This window comes from Tigriopus californicus, chromosome 9, assembly GCF_007210705.1.
Source record: "Tigriopus californicus strain San Diego chromosome 9, Tcal_SD_v2.1, whole genome shotgun sequence".
Taxonomy (NCBI): Eukaryota; Metazoa; Arthropoda; class Copepoda; order Harpacticoida; family Harpacticidae; genus Tigriopus; species Tigriopus californicus.
In genome coordinates this window covers 11,377,107-11,401,839 of record NC_081448.1, presented here as the reverse complement: position 1 = coordinate 11,401,839, position 24,733 = coordinate 11,377,107, and the positions used below count along the sequence as shown (strand labels likewise).

Genomic DNA, 24,733 nt, shown 5'->3' with positions numbered 1-24,733 from the left:
CTTTTATCGACTTTCAGCTAGTATTCTAGTATTCTGATTAGAGACTCTAAAATCATGAGTCTCAACGACAACGATGGTCAAGGTTGAACTAGAACAACAAGAATAAAAGCAATGGATCTCTTGGGGAAGCTTCTACCTCAAATGCCTTCGTCCCCAACCGAGAACGCACTCTTTACTGAATTAGACATATTGGCCTTATTCAAGGATACTGGAGGATTTGTTAAAGAGGCACACACTATCGAAGATCCTGCTTTCTAACAAGAATGATCAATGTGGATCATCCATATTTTAAAGACGGACAACCAAGATTCAATCCATGATTTGAAAGGAGACTCCAACACGGTTAGATAGTAAACTCTGGGTAGTTCAGTTTCAAAAGATTGTACAATTGTTCATAATTATTCTTCACTATGTCCGTTCCCATTGGTGGTGGCCTCTTGGATGACTGTGGCATTGATATTCTGCTCGCTGGTCGAGGTTAAGTTGGCCTCATGAACACTGAGATTGTCGGCCGTGCTTCCCACTTGACTGCCCGGTCCACCCCCTGGCCCACCCCTAATGGCTTTTTGACGGTTGCGCCGGATGCTCCGACTGTAGCTGGTCTCCCGCATGCTGGCACTTCGCAAGGGCATGTAACCCGATCGGTCGCGGTTCCTCACATAGAACGACGACGACGGGTTCAGGGACGTCATCCGGGACAAGGTTGTATCTCGGTCACGCTCCTGACTGTGCAGTTGCTCTTTCACCTGAAAACCAATGCCACCGGTTATTCATGGGTTATGTGGCAATAAGAAGGATGTATTTCGTACCTTGATCTTGGCCTCTAGAACCTCTTGACCCAGATTGGCCTTTTTGGTCTTCTCTTGAGCGAGATCCAGTTGCTTGTCTAGTTTCCGCCTCTCCTTTTCCATTTCCTCCACCCGCGCTTGGGCCTCTGAAAAGAGAGGAGGTCAATTAAATCATGAAGGGGAACGTTATCGAAAGGATTGGAGGATGCTTCAACCTCATTTGATACGGGTGTATCTTCTGACAAGGAAGTTGGAGAAGTTGGTCGAAAGGGCGTTGAGATTTTTTGACTAACATGCCTCAGGCAACAGACAAAAGGAAACCAGATGAAAGAAAGGTTTAAATTGGTTCAGAAGAAGGTTGCTTTTCGAAAATAGATTTTGCTCACTTTGCGAGCGGGTAGGGGCCTTGAAGTGAGGTTCATGGTTTCAAATCGAAGAATAGCTATTTACTCAATAGTCAATGCCTTCCTTGTGCATACATTTTCTTAAAGCAGGAAGACATGAAAGGACAAACAAGTTTACGGGGTTGACCGTATTCCTCTTGAGAAAGGGCCAACAAACAACTGAGGTTATTCTACGGAACAAAACGTACATAGCCAACCTGCAACCGTGTATAGATATAATAATTTGCTCTGATATTAAGCTAAGAACTTAGTACAGCAAGAGAACTGTTTTGCTTCCTCGTTTGACTTTTGTAAATCAAATTTTCTGCATACTTTTACATCTCATTGTGCGTTGTCTTGATGTTTGTCTAAATTCTCCCTCCACAGAATGCCCAGGATTACGGTGGTACACTACTTTTTTCCTTGAATTTCTTTGTTCTCACATCACCAATAATCTTAATCTGAAACACCTAAAGTCAGAGTTAACCCGTGGAAATCGACTTTCTGTTCACTTGTGATTGGAAGCATACTTTTCAGCCAAGCGGGAACAGAGGGCCATGAAACAGAGTTTCCAGCAATGGCCTTTGATTTCCTTTGCATTGATCAAAGTCATATTTTACCCATGAAAATCGATTTCAGTAAATAGATTACAATTTGGGCTTGTGTAGTGTTCAGAGAAAGTACGAATTTATCTGATAATTTAAGTTTTCAGGAGCATCCATGGGCTTTGTCCAAGCCAAAGTTCTAGTGTCAATTTTAGTGCCACGGACTTCTAGAAATATGGACTGTGAACGCGCTTCCCGCCAAATCGGCCTGATCTTGGTCATAGCGACTCTGAGCCATTTCTCGAATGAAAATACAAAAAAAAGGAATGTAGGTCTCTTCAATAAAAATGCAATTTTATATCGTGTTTACAGCATAACTTTGCAAAGTTTTAGGCTGAAATTTGGCCAAGTTCATCTATTCAACAAGATCTTGTAGTTGTATGAAGCGCTTATTTGGAATAAAGTGAACGATTTGGGAAATAAGAATGTTTTGTTTTCGTTCACAGTCCATACCTCTAGAAGTCCTCGCTTTTGCAGAGCACCTTCAACTCTTTGAGAATCCAGGAAAATTAGACCAATGAAGTCTACTTCTTTTCTTTCTCGGACAAGTATTTAGCTTGCATTCCAGGTCAACCCTACATTCAAAGACTAGCTCGCTCTACTAATTCAAATTCGTTGTCAGACCAAATATGATATATAGATAAACAGGTGAACAAATGAAATATAACGTCGCATTTTTAATAGTACTGGAGATTGCATTCCCTCTAGCGGTTCGAAAAGCCCAAGAAATAACTAACCAAACAAGAAGAAAGAAAAATGGCCCGAAACTTGGTGAGTAAGTTTTCAGAACACTTTTTTCATCCGATATAACTTCATATCTTATGTAACCAAAAGGAATTCCCATGAGGAAACTCAAAGCAGTTTCTTGAATTGGAGCAGGCATCTGCAGACAGATTTTGGTCTTACCTCGGAGCTGAAGTTCCTTATCATTTTGCAGGCGTTCGAATTCCTCGCGCTTTTTCCTCTCCGCTTCCAGAAGGGTCTTCTGCTCCTCCTGCAACCGTTCCAAGGTCTCTCTTCGGGCCCATTCCTCGTTCAGAATCCGGGCTTGCAGGGTCCTCACGATCTCCTCGTCCTTCTTGGCTTGGCGTTCCTCGTCCAAAAGGTGCTCCAGTTGCTCTCGAATCTTTTCCAGCTCCATCATTTTCTTGCCTTCCACCTCCCTCTGCAAGACCAGGGTGGCGGCCTTCTCCTCGGCATTGGCTCGAGCCTCGCGTTCCACGGCCAATTGTTGTCCAATGTCCGTGTTCCGGAGGAAGTGCTCATCCTCGCGGTCTTTCTCCTCTTGCCGAGCCACTCTCCTCTTTTCCAATAACTGTCTCTGATATCTGACAGGTTCGCCCGCAAACTCGAAGGCCACCCGAAAGGCTGACATCCACTGCAATCTCGTTCTGTGGACAAGCCAACAACACTAAGACGGTGCAATACGTGGAAATGCAATTGTGGATGTTTCATTTTCAAAGTACCTGTGATCGGAGGCTTGGAAATCATAGGTCTTCTCACTAGCAAACAATTGGAAGCGACTGTGACTTTTGCTCCCGGGTTTCTTGATAGGAGATTTGGAAGTGGAATCCGGTACGGCTTCCACTCTGCATTGAGCGTCAATCTTGATTTCCCCTTTCCGCTCCTTCTGCGAAGCTCCGTTGTAAAATGTCAGTTTGTGGGGTTGAAGAACAAAGAATTGTTCGCGGAAAACTGGCAAAATATCCATTCGTTTGCCCAAATGACCCTGGAGGGAAGATTCGGTTCAGCATTGTTGGTGCTACCACAATCGAACGACCATAAAGATCGTTTTTTAAATTGGCATACTACAAAGTATGTAGATGCATGTATGATCAAATATGTCAGTCAAATGGAAGGTAGTCCAACCTTCTGTTGTAGCACGTTCAAGCAAATCTCACATTGTTTTGTTTTGTGTTTTGCCCATTAGCAAAATTTTGCTGCATTAAGAAATTGAATTAGGAAATTAAGAAACTAACACGAAAAAGAGTCAAGTATCCTTCATTCAAATCCTGCTGATAGCAAACAGATGTTACGTGACCTTCATTAAAACTATTTCGCCCTTTTTAAACTTGTCGACATAAGCAAAGGGATATTGAATTTATAAAATATTGAATCAGGATTGTATTGATTGGCATTTTTTTCAGAAATTCTAAAAGATTCTAGATAGTCCTTTTCATTCGCAATTCTTTCCAAGCACTTTTCATGACATGTGAGTTTTTTATTTGTGTCAAATAGTGAAATATTCAGTTTCAACAATCTTTTTTTACGCAGGGATGGCGAGTCATTGGCATGGTCATTTGAATGAATAACAAGATGACTTGTGTCAATTGAAGCAAAACGTTCAATTGCTTCCATATTCTTGTCTCAAAGTGCCTCAAGTTCAAATTCGGTCTGTAATCATTAGCAACCATTCAATTGAAGGATTCATATATCCATTATACAGCTTTGAATAATGCCTAAGAGTCATCCAAGATGAAGAAAAATCTCCTTTCCATTCATTTATTTAACTAACCATTGTTTCAAATTTGTTTATTTCAACCTGTTAGTACTTAATAAGAACTAGAGAACGGATTTAAAATTAATGAATTTTGGTCCAAAATTGCTTTTTGTTGATAAATATTGTGTGACAATTCTAAAAGGTTAGAATCAAAAAAATATTGAAGAACTAATGGGTAAAAAGACAAAAAAAAAAACTTTAGAATATTGAAGACAGTTTTACAAAGAGTAATTTTAGGAGAGGTTATCTCAATAATGATGCTGAAATATTTAGCATGAAAGACGAGTTTGTTCAGATATAAACGTAACATATAAAGTAGTCCATTAACTGCGTGACCTAGAACAGCAATTGCATCAAAGAGGTACGAGTACATACAGTAAATGGCTTGGTTTGCGCTTGCGGTTTAAGTCCAGACATTTGCTTAGCTTTTGTTGTTCCAATGTACGAGAGCAATGTTCAGAATTGTTCAAACTTAAGTTAATACATTGAATTGCCAAGGTTTACCGTATAGTACGTTTCAATGTATTTACCAGTACTAGGTCATGACTAGACTCCGACAAAATATGTTGTTTTCTCGTCGAAAAGAAATTGCACAAGTTTGACGGTTTGGATGTTCGAAAGTGCTGAACTGAGACATTGGGAAGAAAATCGGTTAGTTCGACCATAGAGGAAGCAACTCCTCGATAGAGAGTGCGATGCGAGCTAGCCAGGCGGACTCGTTTTCAGAGCTAATGGGTGACAGCTGAACGGCTGATAGGGTATGGTTTCTAATTGTAGAGGCGCTGCTTTCAATTGGCTGGGGGTGCACCGTTCCAGTTACCGATTGAACTGCGGTAAAAAAATCCCCATAACAAACTCGATTTTTGCCCTTCTATGTTTCTTCTTTCTATGATTCAACCCCCTTGGATTTTGCTCGACAAACGAACAACATTATTGGTCCGAGTCTATTCATGACCTCGAAAGGGTACCTGTCACTGCCATTGACATCTGATGACTACTTATGACTTCTTGGGTAAAACCTTAGTTATTGGCCAAAATATGTTGTTGCCGTTGCATTTGAAGGACCTGCTTTTTTACAAGTTTGGCCAAACTGACTAAACCAAATTATCAGCAAAATATCACTCAAAAAAGACGGGTTTTTTTTGCCAGCAAAATGTCGAATAGAAAAAACTCGGATCCAGTCTCTAGCAAAAACAGAAGTGACAAGCTTAGGATTGGAAGTCGACTTTTAAGCCACAAAAAGTTAAATGAAATGAAACCGATGACTTATTTTCTTCAAGATGTAGCAAAAAGAAAGAAGTTGCCCATCTTGGTCATTGAACTAGACGGCATAAAATGAGCAATACAATTTTGATATGTGATAAAATTTAGTTGCAGTACCTTTTTGACCACGTCGTGAAGGTAGTGGTCGTGAACATCTCTAACAGCCTCGAAGATGCATCCTTCGTCGACGTCGTTGGCATATTTGCTCTCCAAAACGGTGAGGAAAATCCCAAATTTGAAGGCAGGGATCACATTCGCCATGGAATCAAATTCCTCTGGATCCCATTCCGTTCCACGTCCCAAGGTCAGCATAAATTGATAGGCCGCATTTTCCACTTCGCCAGCGGCCATGATGACCTAAAAGCAAAGCTCATTAGTTGAATAAAGAAGACATGAAATGGCTCGTGTTTAATGAGTAAGTACGTAATTGCCAGACCAATTAACCACCAACCAGAATGAGGAGTACTTCCAATTTGCCCAGAAGCTTTTGAAACCATTGGCAGGATTGAACAATTGATCGATAAAGCGTGAACGCCTTTGCTCAATGGCCAGGAATTACAGAGTTGAATTGAGCTTTCAAGGCTAGGAGAAAAAAAACTTTCAATTCACTCAAATTATTCTCTCAGGAAATTGTCTTTTCTTTATCTCCCGAGCATCAGAGATAATTCAGACCTCATCCAACCAAAGAAGGGTCGCTCATTTCTTTTTTAGGACGGGTCATTAAGAATTTCAAGGGTCGATAAGATCTCATGCTATAACTTTGTCAGTTCTTGTCGTGAAGGGATGCTTAAAAGCTTGATCTTACCACCACATTGGCCACCTTCAAATTGACGAACATCCAATTACTATACTGTGTGTCATATGAGTGTACAATAAGCAGCCAAAGGCAACGTCTGAGGTTGACATAAGCATGGATAATGGACGAAATCGTTTGTCACTCCTCATTGAACCTGGAGCACGTCCAAATTAGACATGTTTACCCTGATGTCATGCCCGCCAATGTTAAAATGCAAGAGGAAAACACCATACAATCCCTTCCAAACACAAAGGATGCAAGATGACAGAGGAAAACCACCGTTGGCCTCATCATCATCATCATCATCATCATCATCATCATCATCATCTCATATTGAGCTTGAGGCCTTGAAAGTTGCATGATCACAACTCACAGGGGTAGGAAGGAATATGGCCCTCTTTCAAAAGCGTCGAATTCTAGTAGGAGCTCTAGGAGGCTACTCAATATATTAGAGGGCTCTAATGAGAGGATAATAAGGCACATGCGGTTTCGTGAATCCCTGGTAAAATGTGGCTTTTCTCTTCCGTCAGCATTCTACATAGTAAAACGTGGGTAAAGTATTATAACGTGCGTACATAAATGTGTACCAAGGGTATTTGCCAGCTATGAGCATTCACACACGGTGTATGTACGTACGAGTACATAGTTTAATACAGGGTGTCCTGAAATCCCTTGATCAGAAAAAAATAGCAACTCATCCAACGTCATCTGATCGTCCTGATATTCATGTAGAGAGGCAAGATTGACAAACGAACAAAACTTATGGTTGCCAAGGAAACAATGGCCCTGCCTCACCCTGTAGCATAGTCATCCGCATGAATGGAGGAGTGAGGCAGTTTACCCCATGTCTCCGAAGAATGCGTAGAAAAATATCGGTCTTAAGAGGCCCCTGATGGAGGCACGATCTCTATTCACAATTTCCAACCCTCTTGCCTCATGCACGAACCAATCGGTGAATGTTCATGGGTTTTCTCGTGCAACAAAGTCAAAGATAGAGAGGAGGAGTCGGAGTTGAGCGCCAATTGACGTTCAATCCAGTGGGTAAAAATCGACCAGATCTCCTGGAGAGCGGATCTTGAAATCTGGCCTGTCTGACGCATTTCGGGCGATTCGAATGTGAAATGTCCACGGGGTTTACCTTTAACTTCTACTTTGGCCAAGGGTGGGATGATGCCTATCTGGAATTTGCACAAGGAGAAGGGTCGAGAGAGATCTCTCGTCGGCCGTGGTCATATCAATATTTATGGAGAATAGGCCCAACCATGATCTTATCAGGGATTTTCATGGGATGATTTGGGGCGTTTTGGGGCTAGAGAATGTGGCTTGAATGTGGGGTTAGTTCTCACGATTTGTGGTACTTTCCTCCTTCCCTCCCTCCATTCACTTGAGTGGGTTGTGTCGACCCGAAAAATCTCGGGGCAAAAAGGAAGCTGACAATGCTTGGCAATCAGAAATGTAAACAAATAGAATGTCGACAAATATTAGCGTTTAACTTGTCATATCAACCACATCTGTGAGGTGGATGTGGCCATGGAATGTCAGACAACCAAGGTAAAAAGCATTTTATGATGGCCTGTTTTGATGGTCAATCTACTTGAACCATTGGAGCTTCTCGTTCTTGTCTCTGGGAAGATCACAATATTGAAGAGTCCAGGCAAGCAATACTTCCTTCAAAGTTGGCTCATTTTAATGGCCCCCGTGCAATGTGTGTATGGATATACGTAGTACATGCCAAGAGTGGACGGACGAGATTCTTTTTAATCGTTTGTACATAGTTTGCTTTTAAATGCGTACCTCGATCTGTCCTTGGTCATTCTCGACCATATCGCCAAGCATGCAGAATATGCGAAAGAGCTTGTAGACGCATCCATCCGGGAAAACGGGATTATCTCGCTCGAGATAATTGGCTGAGCAGAGATTCCAACAGACCTGATCCAATTTGGACTCATAATCGTGTTGATCTTCCACATTGATATCCTCTGGAAGGGCGGAAAACATCTGGAAAAGAACAACAACCATAATAGGTCTCGTTGAATGGAAAACATGTGCTCACAAGATGGGCGAGTGAAAACGTCATATTCTTTGGAAGTCCTTTCGCAAAGGGCCAAACGTCATTAGCCGTTTTTCCTCTCCCATGAACGATGCAAGGAGGAGGAGGAGGAGGAAAAAAACCCACCCTGGATGAAATCGTTAATGAGACAAGGTTTTTCAAAGCTTTTTTTTTTCTTTTTACATTCTTGAGCCAAGTGAACGAGGGCAATCATGGTCAGACGTCAGATGAGAGAATCAATCCTGGGATGGCAGCTTAATGATAAAAGTGAGTTCTGGCTGGCGAGACTCAGTTAAGCGAGCCTCGTCTGGCCATAAAGCCATGATTAATCTAGTTAAAGATGTCATTTGGATCAGGCCTCAGGCTCAAGGAATTGGCCGCTATGGAGCACACTTTTCTAATTGACTCCCCACTCCTTCTGACAATCAATATGGTCTCGAGCACTTTGCCAAGACTAGCGAGTGTTACTATACATACATGTGCCATTTACGTAAAAATAGAATCGGAAATGATCTGAGCTATGACATCTCATCAAAGCAAAGGAAAATGGTGGCTCCAGGTTCTTTACCTAGCATGTGGAGCTTTGAAATTATGCCTGTCAGACGTTGCACCTCTAATTCTCTCCAGGGATTACCGAAATAAAACATTTTTCGAAGTAGGTAATGCTCAAGATAACGTGTACAATACAAACTCATCCTGATCCTGCGAATCTCGTTGGATGTATCGCAATCTATAAACAGACTGCCTCGTTAATAAAATTCAATCAAACCATCTGATTTGGCCTCAACGAGCATTGTTTATAAAAAATTTGCGCTCATATTCTCATTCATCCTTCGCGTCGCATAAATCCATTGTCTAATCTAATCTGGGCATCTTTTGACTTTGTTTGGGAATAACATAATGTTTTTGATACAATATAGATAATTCGATCACTACTAAATGGGGCCTCAAATCTAAGCACATGCTTCTACGATGGTTCTGGTGAACATTGCGTTGGAAGTCCTTTAAACAGAAAAGATAGTACGATACGTGTGTGTCAGTACAGTAACATGACCCTTGACATGTGCACTTGTGCAGTAATGGCCGAACTATCATCCTACATTTCCTTGTCCTTGTGGTTCGTGGTCGAACTCACTTGACTCTGTATTGTATGTTTGTAACCGTATTCCTTGGTCGTCCTATTTTCTGGGTGATATTTCAGTCCTAAGCAGGGTCACCCCAAAGTACGCACACATTGGTATTGAATTTCCTCACGTCTCCGTTTTTCCTTGAGGTGAATTCACTTCCAGAGCCCCAAGAGAAGTCGACAGGAATGTATTCATCCCACTTCCAGTCAAAGATTTCACAACTACCGTCTGTGATTGGATGGGAAACTAGAGCTGATTTTACGTACGTAAAAGAATACAATGGTAGGGATGGGATTCCTCCTCATAAAGGCTCTTATGGGTATCTTTAAACACTGTTCAGACATAAAACTGACAAACTTTATTAACATCATTTCAAGTGGAACTGGAGAAATTCTTGACGTACCTCTTTGAAGAGATAGTAGCGATATTGATCGAATGACAAGCTAGGGGTACTCCGATAATCCTCAAGGCCATTGGCCACGTCTTCCAATTCCAAGGCACTCCCAAGCTGAGATGTCAGTGCCTGAAAAGAAAAACAATCCAGGATTCAAGAAAGAAATTCAATTCACGTTCAGACATCGGTCGATAGTCCTCAAAACCTCTCGCCGAATCCATCAATAGAATGCCGGGCTCTGGCCGGCGAGTTTGAAGATTAATTATTTTCTAATACTCCGATTTGATCTCTTGGAAGCGGAGCTGTAATTAGGCCTTATTGGGGAGCGGATCGCACTTCACGACAAGATGATTAGAAACAAGTCCGTCTAATTGATTCTCCCTCCGTAAATTTGGAGTCGACGCGGCCCTTTCAACTGACCGAGTGTGCTTCATGTCCAAAATCTCAGATTTTACTATAACTCTTCCACGTCAGAAGATTGTGAGAAGCAACTCTTTTTGTAGTGGTAGATAGTGCCACTCAAAAAATGGATAACATTTTGTAAAGCTTACAAAGCGTTTTATTCAATTCACTCAAGCATTATTCCGTTTGCAAAAATCGAATTTGGCATCACTGGAAAGAAGTGAAAAGTGAAAACATAGATAAAAAACATTCCAATAAGAATCGAGTGATTGGTTACGAATTGACAAAAAGAATTCACTTTTTATCATTCTCCAACGAACGTTTTTTCCTTCGAAACTGAAGATTTGATGGATAAATGTTCATTCTTTACATCTACATCTACTAGCTTGGGATTATTTCAAGAATGGATATAACACTTGTTTGGCAAGAACACAGCTCACTCCCAGTAAACCTGTTTCATAGTGTTTTGCAGGAAAAATCATTAAAAAAATTCGACATGTGGACAAAACTGTTCAGTATACAATGTCATGAAGACAGTTTTATCATCTGGAAACTAGAGGTACTCCACATAATCATGTCCCGTCGTATGTTTTCGAGGCATTATCTGAATCTCGGTCTCCTACTTCCTACATTCAACAAGTGAAACCGAGTCGAAACGAGGCCAAATTAATGAACCAGATTTTACCACCCCATCTTCCAGGAGTCGAAAAATACTCAATCTTCGGGAGCTGGGGGGCAAGTTCAAGATCGTAATAATTACAAGTGGTACACTCCCCCTCCACTCCTCCTATTCTAGCTTAGAATATATCCAGGTCTCCCACAAGCCTCTTCAATAGATATGTGGATTGGTAGATGGGATCCTTCATTCTAAAATGGCCTCAAGGAGTTTTCTTCGCACTCTGAGACGAGATTAATATTAGCAGCCCATTCTATCGTGCAAACTTCTGGAACTGATTTTCAAGATCCTGTTGGTTTAGTACCCATTAACGAGAGGCTGAAACATGGGAAAATGCAATTCCTGGTCATCACTAGCACTCACTAGCACATCTTTCGTGACTGATTATACTCCTTCAAACTGGGACGTCTTTCATGAAGCACGGAAGAAAATGCACTCTATTCAATTTGAGTGTCTTTCGGGAGATCAATTCAAAACGAACCAACCTGTTTGGCCCACATTCGTTACATAGAAATTGATGTCGGTGTCATTGGTAACAATTCATTCTAACTAGCTTTGTTTTCTTTTGGATGACACAAGATGAATGGGGAATGCTAATGGATCCTTCCCATGACAAAGTCTCCAAATCATTGACAGATTGTAGAAACGCCAATTATCAAGACCATTTCGAACGGTGTAATCCTGTACAAGCTGAAGTAGTCGAAGAAATAAATCTTATCAGGGCTGCCAATTGAAATTCATCCCTATAAGGTCAAGATTGCCAAAGATCCCGCTCGCTTTCGAGCCCGAGGAGCTCTCGTAGCACTAATCCTGTATTCCATCTGATTAGATTGAGCCCTATGGAGTTCTACAGTGAACCGGAGAACATTTCTAAATTGGACTTGGAAAAGGGCCCTCAGAATGAGATTGAGATCCCAAAAGGCAAAAAAATGCCATGACATTGAGACATAACGAACGAATGATCAACGATGTAATAGACTTCAAGCTCTGCTTGGATGCTTGGAGATGATATGAATGCTAGTGATACCATTGGCTCATTCAAACAAATGAACTGCTGCCTTTGAACCCCAGAACATCCCCGTAAAATCAGATATCCAGAGGACCGCTAGCTCAAGATAGACTAATGGAAAGGAAGTCATTTGCCTAATGCTAGTTGGTGTTTGAACAGCTAGAATACACAGAACCGTCCGGTACTGCCGTAACACCATCTCTCTGATCCTGGTAGTCAGTCCAAGGGTTGGACACGATCTTGCATCACTTGCCGGAGTGTCCGAGGTGCAAGCAAGAGTGAGCACCATCACCTCAAATGAATCAATGAGCTCTCGGCGTGAATGGCAGATGCAATTTTTATCCCTCCCCATTCGCATCGAAGTGCATTCATTCACGGGACTTCGTCTTGTTGTTCAAGATTCAAACCTCACGAAATGTGCTTGGCCATGATATAGGCCGACAGACCTGCAGACCTGCAGATCTACAGATCTACAATACGTACGTAGGTAGGTAGGTAGGTAGGTAAAGGTGGATAACTGCAGAAGGAAAGGCCTTTGATGATTCTGGAGATCTGTAAACTGCAGGATTGGTCGACCTTTATTTCCTCCTGGATTCATTGGACAGAGAAGGTCAGCGGTATAACGAAGGGCTGTGAATTGTTTGGGTCAACAAGCATCCAAAGCCACATCGATTCCACTCATTTTCAGAAACGAGGTCTGCCAATGGGATTAATATTAATTTGTTGATGATTTGACTTTTGCAGCCTTACGTGTACACGGAAATGTTGGGTTGATCAGGGATGATTATTAGAAATCGGTCTAATTGGTGCATATCCCGGTCTGTGTTTGAGTTTTGTGGTTTTAGTACTACGTAAGATGAAATTGTTTCATTGCTTCAACGAAGGCGGAAAGTGACCTCCAAGCATTTCCCTAGCTATTTTAACGGGCCTCAAAAGAGGCATGGTAGTCTTCCTTGTGTCTGACTGACTTGCTGTCCCAATCTTATTCGCTTTGAAAGTCCATTCATCACCTGTGACTTCTCAACCTTTTCAGGGATGGCCAAGGCGACTCCCAAACCAGTTTGACAACACTGGCCAAATTTGGCGAATAAGGGACCACGTGCGCGAGTGCAAGCATTCATTCATGAGCATCGCGCTTCAAGTAGGTATTTGTCCTTGAAGGTGCTCATCTCTGTTCAAGAATTCTGGGATTGCTACAAGCGGTGGGGATGAACATTTGCATATGGACGCAAAGTCCCTTTATTCATCGGGAAAGTACGATAGTGTTGAGTATGGATAATGGCTCATCTTTCCTCCCTGTCCAAGGCTATCATTAGTCAAATTTGCCCTCTTCTCAAGTGCACAAACTTTGCCGTCTCATCCCCAAAGATTGCCAACCCTGCACGATGTGAGCGCGCTCCAAGAATGAGAATCGGATGAAAATACATAAAATATCTTGAAGGATCATGTCCTCAAATGGGTTTCTCATGTGCCCAACCTTTGATTCAACGTGAGTTTACGAATCTCAAGTACCGAGATGCTTAAGGATCAAGCCAAGGGTAACACGTCTTGATGAACGAATCGAGAAAATTGGGCAATCTTGGATCTCAGATCTCTTCTTTGCCAAGAGGCGGCTTGAGCTTTTTTGATGATAGTCCGGAAATTGAAGTTCACATACACATAGCCCTTAGAATCGAAGATATCCCTTAATGAGGGTGTTGTTGAGCTTGTTCTTGAGAGAAATGATGACATATTACTATGTCTAATTCCCTATCTTTGGTTCGAGAATGGTGTGATGATCTTCGTCAAGGATGGGAGGTTCCCTCAAATCGTGTCTTTGCTCTTTAGATCGTGGAAGATTCAAGATCAACCCGGGGATGTGCAGGCTCGAACTCCCTCGAATTGAATGCATCTGGATTTCAACCCATGTTTAAACATTATCAAGCGAAAACCCGTCCGTCCCACCGACCCAAGTGCAAATTATCACGGCGTTCAATGTTCACAAATTGCAATCGCCAACTCAAAGACGGACAGAGCGAGAGTGAGAGAGGCTATTTTGATCATAATCTCCAGCCAAAGTTGGACAGATCGGCTCCAAGGTGTCGCCATGACCAAAATGATGCTTCTCCTCATCCCGATCCCAACCACATCCATCCCAACTCTAGCCAGCAAGCAAGCAACCAACCATCCAACCACAAAAGAAGCTCCTAAAGCTAACCTCAGGAGGGCAAGAGCCGGCGAGGCAAAAATCAAGTACACATTCTTGAATACTCGGGGTACACACTGTATGTCGGTATACAAAGTTGTGTTCTTGAACAGTGTGAGTCCACTGACTGATTCATGCCTCACCGGGAATGCAATTCATTATCGGACCTTGGTGTCAACGAGAGAATGGTCCCTTCTCTTTCTCTTTTCTTCCTTCTTCGTATCCTCACCACCGCAACCACCAACCAACCCAACAATCTACAAACACGGGTCCTAAATCCAATTTAAGCCGATTGGCTGGTCGCTTCAAACGCTAATAAAGGGCGATTTTCTCCCGAGATACAAATCCGGATTGTGTTCGTACCTATCAAGCAGGTATCGGCACACTCGAAAATCCAATATATGGGCATAAATCATCATCTCCCGGGGTCAACTAGCTCTCTGGCCAGATCTGCCCTGCCCCACACTCGAGAATAGAATCTTGAGCACTTGTTGAGTTCTGGCAAAGCGCGATGGCAACGCCAGAAATCTGAATCTCTTCACTCAAATGAAGGTGAGGACTCCCGAGCGTCAAGCCGGCAAGAGCCAGCAAGAGCAAGCAAGAGCAAGCAAGAGGCAATGGAAAACTGGTTTTCCAAGGAGATTTTTCCATTAGATTCACAGGGGCTGGGAGAGAACATTTAATTGAATGACTGATCTAGCTTGACTCATCTTGTCATGGCACATCATGGGAGAACGAACTACGAATCCGTGATCGGAATGCCACATGAGCAAACTGAACAAACTGCCAGGCCGGTGATGAGATGATGAGCTATTTATTCGGAGTTATTTTGGGGAAGGGGCAGGAGGATGAGTCTGTCTTTTACCAGCAGATCAGATTTAAATTGGAGGGCATTCTTCAAGAAATGTTCAAGGTCGATCCAGAACCCCGGGACGACTGAGGAGCGTTTCATGTCTTCAAAGAAGTCCCTTCTTCGCCATTTGAAGACGAGAAAAAGAAACGCGTCTGAAAAGGACAGAGCAATCCTCGAGGCCATAAATCATGGCTCTAATTCTTTAATTTTCATTAACTACAGTATGTCTGGGCATCTTGCTCAAACGAGTTCTCAAACCTTTTAGAATGGAGTTTCGTGTAATTTATTGCCATAATATTCGAGGGTATTTCTAGATAGATAGAGAGAAAGAGAGAAAGAAAGGGAGACTAAAGGGCTCGTTTTGACCTTTGCTTTATTGCACACTCGACTCTGTGAAAGATGAAGCTGCTTGTGCAGTGCACTCGCTAGTAGGTACTCTAGGTACCAAGGTTCTTCATTCGTTCGATCTGTCGTATGAGCGTTAAAGACAGAGAAGCTATTTCAGATACCAAGATGGCAAAGAGGCGGAGAGAGTGAATGGAAGGTTTTGGCACCATACCTTGAAATTATCCTCAACCTTCACTGTTCTTGTCCATTAGGCCATTGCTCAGAGATGCCAATAATGCCTTTTTCGTTTCCTCCTCCTGTTCATGAGGGGTCTCCAAGATCGAAAATCTTCATGTTGATTAGGACAAACAATTTGCGATCGCATGCAAGCTTTGGAGTGCCCGCCTCACAAATTATCGTCCCGGCGCCAAATTTATTACCTTCCAACAACCCTAATCTAAACCTGATAACTGATCCAAATCCAACAAGTGCCCATTACATGAATTTCCTTTTCTGATGTCTCTCAAACAGGTTCTTGAACAAATTGAGGCCGGCCAGGCGAATGTATGAATCTCAAATTCAGAACTTACTTCGTCCCAAGTCCGTCTCAAATTTCACCCGACCTCTTTTCTAGCCACGGGGAGGGAGTGGGACCCTGAGGAACCCCCCACACAGAAAAGACATACATTTCAATTCACTCGTCTCGGTTTACCTAACTTCATTTTCTTCATCATCTGGCTTTTTTCGTGTTTCACCCACGCATTTCGTGGACCTAGTAGTTCGACTTGAACAATCACAAAAAGGGCGCCTAAACAAGATATTTAGGGTTGGAGGTCTAAAAACTAGAACCTGGAGCACGTCATGGGGATCTGGTTTGTGGCCATTTCCATTCCAAACTCGATGCGTTTTGTCTAGAGCCTCTTAAATGGGTCTCTTTCATTCCAAGTTTGGGCACAAGACTACACAATAACAATAGACCAAAGGGTTGCCGTTTTCAGGCGCTTAAAACCGGGAGAAGTGCCGAGAAGATCGGCTCGTGGTGGTGCCTTCAGCCCTGGTTGAAATATAATCCACGTGTGGGTGGACATTGGAAGACCTTACTGGATTACCAGTTTCCCCGCTTGAAATTGAAATGACGATGGCAAAGGGTTGGGTCTGTGGGTTTTGCTCGCTTTGCTCGACAAGAGAGGACTCTAAGTTTTGATTTCTGCTTAACGAATGAACGCTGGCTGAGTTTGGGTTGTTAAGAGCATCGTTGGCTTCAAGTGCCTAGAACGGTTACACCCTTGCAACTAAATTAGTTCAGAACGAAATAGGATGAAGATCATCATGACAGGAGCAAGACAGGTCTAGTTAGGCACTCTTTTCAGATCTCAGGCCATGGCACGAGGAACGATCTGATCTGAGAAACTCGGTTAACCGCTTGATCAATAGGGTGTGGATCAAAAGTGGAGAATTTATCGAAATATTTGGCGCCTTTGAAGATCTCCGTCAGTTCGTGTGGGAGTTAGATTAAACCCTAGAGTTGTGGAAATATCTCAGTTAACTCGAAGCCAAATGGATACGAACAAATTGCATCCAATCTGCATGAAATATCACTGTCTTTTCCCCCCCACATGATTATCCCCTCAAACTGGGAGATAAATCTTGGATACCGTTTTCCCCCACTCTCTTTCGTGATACCTGGTTTCCTCGAGGTTGCAACTAATATTTCAGAATCCAATGAAGATAAACGGGAACTCATTTGCATAAGATGAGGCGTCGAAAACTTCGGACAGGTGCAAAACTACATTGCCTTACAGTACTTGAAAAACCACAACTAGAATACGAAGAGGAGGCATTTTCCCAGATTGGACTGGACTGGTCTTACCTTCAATTTACTCTTGGGAGCTGTTCCATCACCCTCCAAGGCCAAGTAGTCAAAGGCATGCCAAACCGCATTTTCCACACAGTCAATGAGATTGGTCATCTTTAACTCCAGTGACTCTTCTGGGTCCAGGGATGATAAACTGGTAGAATTGTTACCATTCGTCGTTGGCGCTACAGCTCCATTCCCGTTACTCGTGGTGGCCTCATCCATTTGAACCATGCAAATTTGAGCAAATATTGCCAAAACACATACACTATGAACAAGAGATCGATCCCCTTAACCAGACAGGACCATGGTCATCTCATTGGGAACCACACACGTAGTACTAGTACGCACGGAGTGTTTCAGATCACTTGACAGACCGCCTACACCATCCACTTGTATCTTGGAGTTGAGAAAGACAAACACAGGTTCACTCTTGAAATTCCTAGTCGTGACTGAAGAATATCTGGCAGGGCTTCTCTCTCTCTCTCTTTCTTGCCCTGTCTTCCCTGTTTTACTCTGAAGAGTCCCCTCGCTCATTCACAGACTCAAAAGGCTGACTCTCAACCTACTTGGAGTTGTACGCAAGAATGTACGAGGTGCTCTAACTCTAGAAGAAGAAGAAGGCGAGAAAACCCGCACGAAGCTTGAATCGGGGAAAGGGTCTTTGAGACGGACGGCCACACGTTGAATGACAAAACCGGGAGGGACTTGATTCGGGCATGTTGGAAATTGTTAGGTGTCCTGAGGTTGATTTCTCATATGGAACTCAGAGATGGAATGTGTCATGGGGGTCTTTGAGGGTTTTGGTGCAAAAGAACGGTGACCAGAGAATAGCAGCGATGCTAGAAAAGACCGAGAGGGACAAAAACGAACTCTATCCAGGTTGATTGATACGGAGGCAACGAAAAAGGGAGAAATGAACGAAATCGAACGAGTTAGACAAATGGTTGACTCAACTTAGATGTTTTTTTATACCTGCATAGTTATTTATCAAATGATTAGCAATAACGGAATACATTTTATGTTACTCCTTTGTATTTTTGGGGTGCTAGGGTCGAAGGGTTAAACCTCACCCTGCAAGTGAGGCCAACCATCACATCGTCGGTACCCATTTCCGTTAAGCAATGTACTCTCCATATCAGGATGGATATCCGTTTTTTTTTAGTTTCCTGCACCGGGGTTTGAACCCACGGCACTTGGGGAGATGGTTCTTACCCCTCTAATACTACTACACTACGATAGCATTGATTCTTACTAGCGTCACAGGGAAACCTCTCTAATGTTCGGAAATTGTTGTAACCCCTGGAAAGGGTTATTTCCATATGTGGATTTGAACCCACCCCATCTAAAGTTAAGATTTTTGCATCATCCTCAATAACAAGGTCTTGGTATCTGGCGAAAGTTCTCGATACTTCAGTGCTGAGAAGAATCCAAAAATATTTGGTCCCTCGAACTCAACCCCTTCAACTTCGGGTCCTGGCCACCCTTGGAACAAGCCGCCAATTCCTGAGGTCAGGAAATCATGAAGCCCCTCAAGAGCAAGTTCCTGGACGCTTTAGCACATATTTCTCAATTAGTGTTTAGAAGATCAAGAAGGTCGGCGTTGTTGTGACATTTTCAAAACAAATGTCAAAAATCGATGAAATTTGATGCACATATTCATCAATCATTTAGCTAACAAGGAGTATGGCTTAATCAATAAGCGAGAATCGATAATCGATTTACAATACGGTTTGAATATTTCCTAATGGTGCATTTAAACTAACGGGAATTATTGGTTCAAAACGGAGCAATGAGACAAAAACTCGGATTCAAAAAGCCCAAATTGTTGGAGAAGAATTTGAAGGACTTTTAATTCTGTTATGCAACCAAAAAGGGCTACTTTGGAGTCAAGACTTGAAGCTGGAAAAAAACGCTTTGCAAGTATTCAAAGACAATTGCAATTTTGTGACAGGCTTAGAGTGATGATTGAGCTCAGCATTTTTAGATGAAAGTGGACCATAAAATAATTGAACTTAATTGGCTTGCGTTGGCAAACTTGTTTTGTGCCAATTTTAGAAAATAATGTGTCGTGTGTAATATTCGATTAACTTCTTGGATGCTGAGAAGATTGGAATAAATGCGACAAATTGAGGGAAAAAAATACGAAATTGAAGTAAAAAGAAAGACCTTGACATCACAAGTCAACAACCAAAATGGCAAATGTAGATGATACTTGGTATTTGTAAAGACCGGCCAATTTGATTGTGTGTCATAAACTTTTTTATTACACATATGTTTCTTAAATGGTCATTCAATTTGTCCTTTGTTATGTGCATTATTTTACCAATCACTTCAAATGGCGTTGATCTATTGCTGCAAAACTTCTTGATCGGTGGAGCTGGCATATTCTTCTCGAGGATCCTCTTCCACATCCTCCAAATACTCTTCCTCATAGGCTTCCGCATCCTGTGGACCAATTCAAAAAGGGTCAAAAACGAGGTTGCTTATTCATAAGTCATGACGTTCCGCTTGTTTTCCTACCTGATATTGCTGATACTCGGCAATCAAATCGTTCATGTTGGATTCGGCCTCTGTGAACTCCATTTCGTCCATGCCCTCGCCGGTAAACCAATGCAAAAATGCCCTTCTTCTAAACATAACGGTAAATTGTTCCGAAATTCGCTTGAAGATGTCCTGAATGGCCGTTGTATTGCCAATGAAAGTTCCGGACATTGTGAGTCCCTTGGGAGGAATATTACAAACGGCCGTTTTCACATTGTTTGGAATCCACTCGACAAAGTTGCTAAATTCACAAGGACACGGCGATGAACCACGTGTTAGAATTATATCGTGGCGTCAATAGTTATTATTAGAAATAAGGTTTTTAGATGTTGAAAGGAAAAAGAATACCTGCTTGTTTTGGTTTGATGTTGGAACATCTCGTCCTCAACTTCTTTCATGGACATCAAGCCTCTAAAGATGGCAGCCACGGTAAGATATCGTCCATTAAACGGATTGCAAGCCGTCATCATATTGGAGGGGGAGAACATCTAGATGGATAAGAAAAATCCAAGGTTGCGATATTCTGACCATAATCTTCCAACAAGCAAAAAAAATTCGACACCTGTGTTTTAAGATCGGCAACGGAGAGACTCCGATATTGACTGCTGCCTCTTGAGGTCAATGGAGCAAATCCAGGAACAAAAAAGTGCAGTCTGGGAAATGGAACCATGTTGACAGCCAATTTTCTCATGTCGGCATTGAGTTGTCCCGGGTAACGAAGACAAGTCGTCACCCCAGACATGGTGTACTATTTGGAATTGGGACGGAAAAAAGTCCAGAAAAAAAGAGAATCATAGGAACACGATAGGATTACTCACCGATACAAGATGGTTCAAATCGTTATAGCTAGGGGATTTGAGTCGCAAGGTCTTGAAGCAAATGTCATAGAGTGCCTCATTGTCGAAACAAAAAGTCATGTCAGAATTCTCGACCAATTGATGAGTCGACAGAACCGCATTGTAAGGCTCTACAACAACCTCCGAGACCTAATGGGATCACGGCGAATTATAGAGTAGAATGATAGTCGGGTGTAAAGAACATTTCATTCGTTTGAAGCCGTACCTTGGGTGATGGGACAATACTGTAAGTACTCATAATTCGATCTGGATATTCCTCTTTGATCTTACAAAGCAACAACGTTCCCAATCCTGATCCAGTTCCTCCCCCTGTATTGCAAAAAGATGAAAGAAGCCCTTGTTCGTTTCAAGAATGGAAGCATGTTTCAGTATAGATAAACTTACCCAAGGATTGGGTAACTTGGAACCCTTGCAGAGAATCGCACGACTCAGCCTCTCTTCGGACCACATCTAGTACTTGGTCCACTAACTCGGCTCCTTCGGTATAATGGCCTTTAGCCCAATTGTTGCCTGAAATAAGAGTTAGATCCACCCAACTTCAAGGACATGAATTCAATCTCATTTGTGCGAGTCTCACCTGCACCGTTTTGGCCGAAAACGAAATTATCCGGGCGGAACATCTGACCGTAGGGACTGCTTCGGATGGCATCCATGGTTCCAGGTTCCAGGTCAATCAAGCAGGCTCTTGGAACATAATTGCCCGCCATGCCCTGGCTGAAATAGACCTCACTTCGACCCAATCGATCCTCTCCTCCAGTGGGATCGAACTTCCCATTGGCCTCGATCCCATGCTCGGCTGCGATCAGTTCCCAAAACTAGAATTCGTGGATAAGGATGGGACTCCTATGGTTTTTTCATTGGGTTGATGTTTATTTGGTCAGTACTTACCCTGGATCCAATTTGGTTCCCACATTGACCCACTTGACAATGAATGATTTCTCGCATTTTGGAAGCAAGTGATTGAATGAGAAGCGTTTCAGAACACAACTTCTCGTGTTCAATGAGTAAGGATTAATCTCGGTGTTACCGATAAGGCTTGACTAGATTGAGGGAGGAAATGCAAAGGCAACTTCAATCCAGACCGATGTCACCCTATATTTTAGTTTCAAAGATAACAGCAGTCCACTCTGAAGTGTAGAATCAATTAGTCGAAAAAGTGTATTTAGCTTGGACATTGTTTGATTACTCTATTACCGTGTGGTGTAGAACTGTAGGATTAAGCTTTGACAAACGGGTTAAAGATTCATAAAGTGTAGCCCTTCTAGAGATAAATTCAGTTTTCTTTTGGTCCAGTTGATACAAGAAATATAACCCCCCATATCATGGGGGAAAAAATGGGATTTGAATCAATTTTCATCGAATTATGACTCTTATGTTTCGAGTAAAGTCGTGTAGACCTTGAAATGTTTTGATCAGTCTAAGCTTTGGCACAAAAATTGTGGTAATCTTAACTTCCATTTCGATGCCATTAACACAAACATTTTTCAATCCCTGGTGGAGCAAGATTATCTTTTTTCCATTTATGTGCATTATTGGGATTAAGCCCCCCCCCCCATATCCTGTTCCAACTGTCCAGTCCAAGGCAGAAACTGGCTACTGGAGGCAAATTCTAAGCTCCTCAAAATATCCACCCTAGCCTTAGGTCTCGTCTTGCCACAATTTGTAACAAAGTGGCCTTGTAATTCTACGCACAGCTGCCAGTATTCAGTCATGAACTTTCATCCTGCGTGACATTATGACTCCCATGATAAGCGTTTAACGATAACGCTTCGAGCTTCAGCCCAAGCTCCGTTCGAAAATTGCAGGAGGATTTTGGCCGGATATCAAAATCCATTGAAGCGGAAAAGGAAAGTAATCAGATTTTGGCGCACTTGGTCCACAGAGTGCGTCCCAACAAATCCACAGCCTTCTTCGCTTTCGCTTTTCCATCCAATTCCAAGATAGCTGCGAGTACGGAGCCAGCTCAGTGGGCGGAATGAGTGAGCAAAATTCTCTCAAGAGAGACTCGATCGAATTTCAATTTCGTCCCATGGACCGTGGAACATGGGATAGAGGGGAGCGACGGGTCTCCATCTGAGCTGAGCTGTGTCGAAGCATTGTTCCAGATCAATGGACAATGATCAAATTTGTTTCAAGGGTGAACTTGCACCCGTCTTCAGGAGCTTTTTGGGTGCAACTGTGGTGAAATGCAGCAAGACAAAGCGCCATAAATAACCATTGGTTTTTACGGCGAGCCACTGTGCCATGTTTGAATTTAATGAAAGTGCCTCCAAATTCGAGAGAGTGAGACCGGATATTCCTTCGAGGCGGGGAAAAATTCCAGAAATTCTTGAAATTACTTGCCACCCTCACAAGACATTGCCAAAGTTTTGGGAATTTGAACACGTGATGAAGATCAGCTTCACTACAGTCCTTTAGCCTTACAGAGAGAGTGCTACTACAAGCCCAGGTGAAGGAAGCTCCTGTCATTTCTTCATTGTCTGGAAAGTACTTACACGCCACACGAGTTTACTAAGTCTCTAACGTTCCCCTGGCAATGGAAGTATATTTCTATTACTATCATAGGACTGTACTTGTGGATATGACTGGGTGTTAGCGGACAAATGTGTCCCATTACTCTTTTCAGATTGAAAGAGAAGTAGATTGCGTAGTGTACAGCATGTACTGGGCTCGTACATTTGTCTCCTAGAAAGAGATTTCATGAGTGCTCGAGGTGACTCATTATTCACCTTTCTTGGGCTAATTGGTTGATTAATGACATCCGAAACGTCGGTTTAATTGGCCAGGGATCCTCTGGACTTCCAATTCATTCATTTACCCACAGCTCTCATTGCAACGAAACGAACGTGGGCAAACAATGTTAACAGGAACAGGTGAGCTCTTTTTCTTACCAGGAAAGCTTCGATCGCATCGGGAAAATGGTGATCGTGACCAGGCATAGTTCGTCTAAAATTCGAGATGAAATATGACCAAGTTGGTATCTGAAACCCACCTAGGGTTCTGAGTGGCTATCAGTCGAGAGCTCACTCATAAATTCGAGGCAACCCGGGCGCCCCAAAATATGTCAACAGACTTCCATCCCAGATTAAATATGCTGATTACAACGAAGCCAGACACATTTAGAAGACTCCAACACGGTTTGGAAACGTCAGCAAAGAAAGAACACATGAAGTATGTAGACCTTGGGAAGAATTGTCCAAATATAAACGAACTAGAGATAGGCAGGATGGATATTTCATTTTGGGCGCACTTAAACAACCTCCTCATGATAGAAACTGGCTCAGCGCCATCATAAAACATACTCTATTTATTTAGCAATTTTTGTTAACAAGGATGATTTAACGCTAAGAAATGAGCACTAAAAGGGCTGGATGGAATAGACATTTCTTAAAAACTCATGTGTCGAAATTCGGATGATTCCTTCAACCGGGTTTGCCTAACCCTACAATTCGCTTCTGAAGGATTCCGTTTATTTGAAGCGACCATGTACCGACCAGGTTCGTGAGACTTTATCTGACGGAAATAAATTACAATGTTATTCACCGATGACATTTGTGACGACGAGATCCGACCAAAAAATCTTGGGAATGAAGTCGAGAAATTGACCTCGCCAACTGGAGACCCGAATTGCTGGGCATTGGTTCTTTCGTTTTTAATCTCAAGCCTTCCTCACTCCCGTGGTTGTTTGAGGAGAGACCAACCAACCAACCATTTCCAGATTCCCCAAATGAGCAGCACTCACATCCTGCCACCACTGTTGTTGTTGTTGTTGTTGTACACTTACATTCATTAAGCTCTGCCTAATCTGTGGCCATGTGTGTGACAAGAAGAACAACACATGCATGAATAAGTAGGAAACTTGTTCCATCAAGATGTCATTTCTCTCAATTTACGGATTAATTTGATGCAAGCTGTGCTGTGTTTCTCTTTTCGACGACGACGACGATGGTTGGTCTTCCGAAGGGGCTGATCTATGTTCTCCATATCATATCCCGTGACTAGATGCACTCCACGTTACAATTCACAAGGGCATCAAAGATGAATATTCTCTACACACATGGACGGGAAGCCTAAAGTGGTACAAAGAGTAAGAGAGAAAGAGAAATCCATGGATAATGC

The 24,733-nt window shown here is 42.5% G+C and overlaps 2 protein-coding genes across 2 annotated transcripts; both read right to left on the bottom strand.

The window, feature by feature from the left end:
* Nucleotide 1: 1 nt before the first annotated feature.
* Nucleotides 2–17,681, bottom strand: LOC131887398 (switch-associated protein 70-like). Its single transcript, XM_059235995.1, has 8 exons — nt 17,229–17,681; nt 9,916–10,035; nt 8,130–8,333; nt 5,657–5,896; nt 3,243–3,505; nt 2,683–3,167; nt 810–934; nt 2–746 (listed from the first exon to the last, which is right to left on the bottom strand). Exons 1-8 carry the CDS (start codon nt 17,445–17,447, stop codon nt 399–401), a joined length of 2,004 nt encoding a protein of 667 aa, XP_059091978.1. The 5' UTR covers nt 17,448–17,681; the 3' UTR covers nt 2–398.
* A 1,688-nt stretch (nt 17,682–19,369) lies between these two features.
* Nucleotides 19,370–21,660, bottom strand: LOC131887397 (tubulin beta chain-like). The gene is made up of 9 exons (XM_059235994.1): nt 21,503–21,660; nt 21,192–21,429; nt 20,999–21,124; nt 20,820–20,923; nt 20,576–20,743; nt 20,320–20,505; nt 20,106–20,245; nt 19,737–19,998; nt 19,370–19,661 (listed from the first exon to the last, which is right to left on the bottom strand). The coding sequence occupies exons 1-9, from the start codon at nt 21,557–21,559 to the stop codon at nt 19,563–19,565; spliced, it is 1,380 nt and encodes a 459-aa protein (XP_059091977.1). The 5' UTR covers nt 21,560–21,660; the 3' UTR covers nt 19,370–19,562.
* Between the last annotated feature and the right edge of the window lie 3,073 nt (nt 21,661–24,733).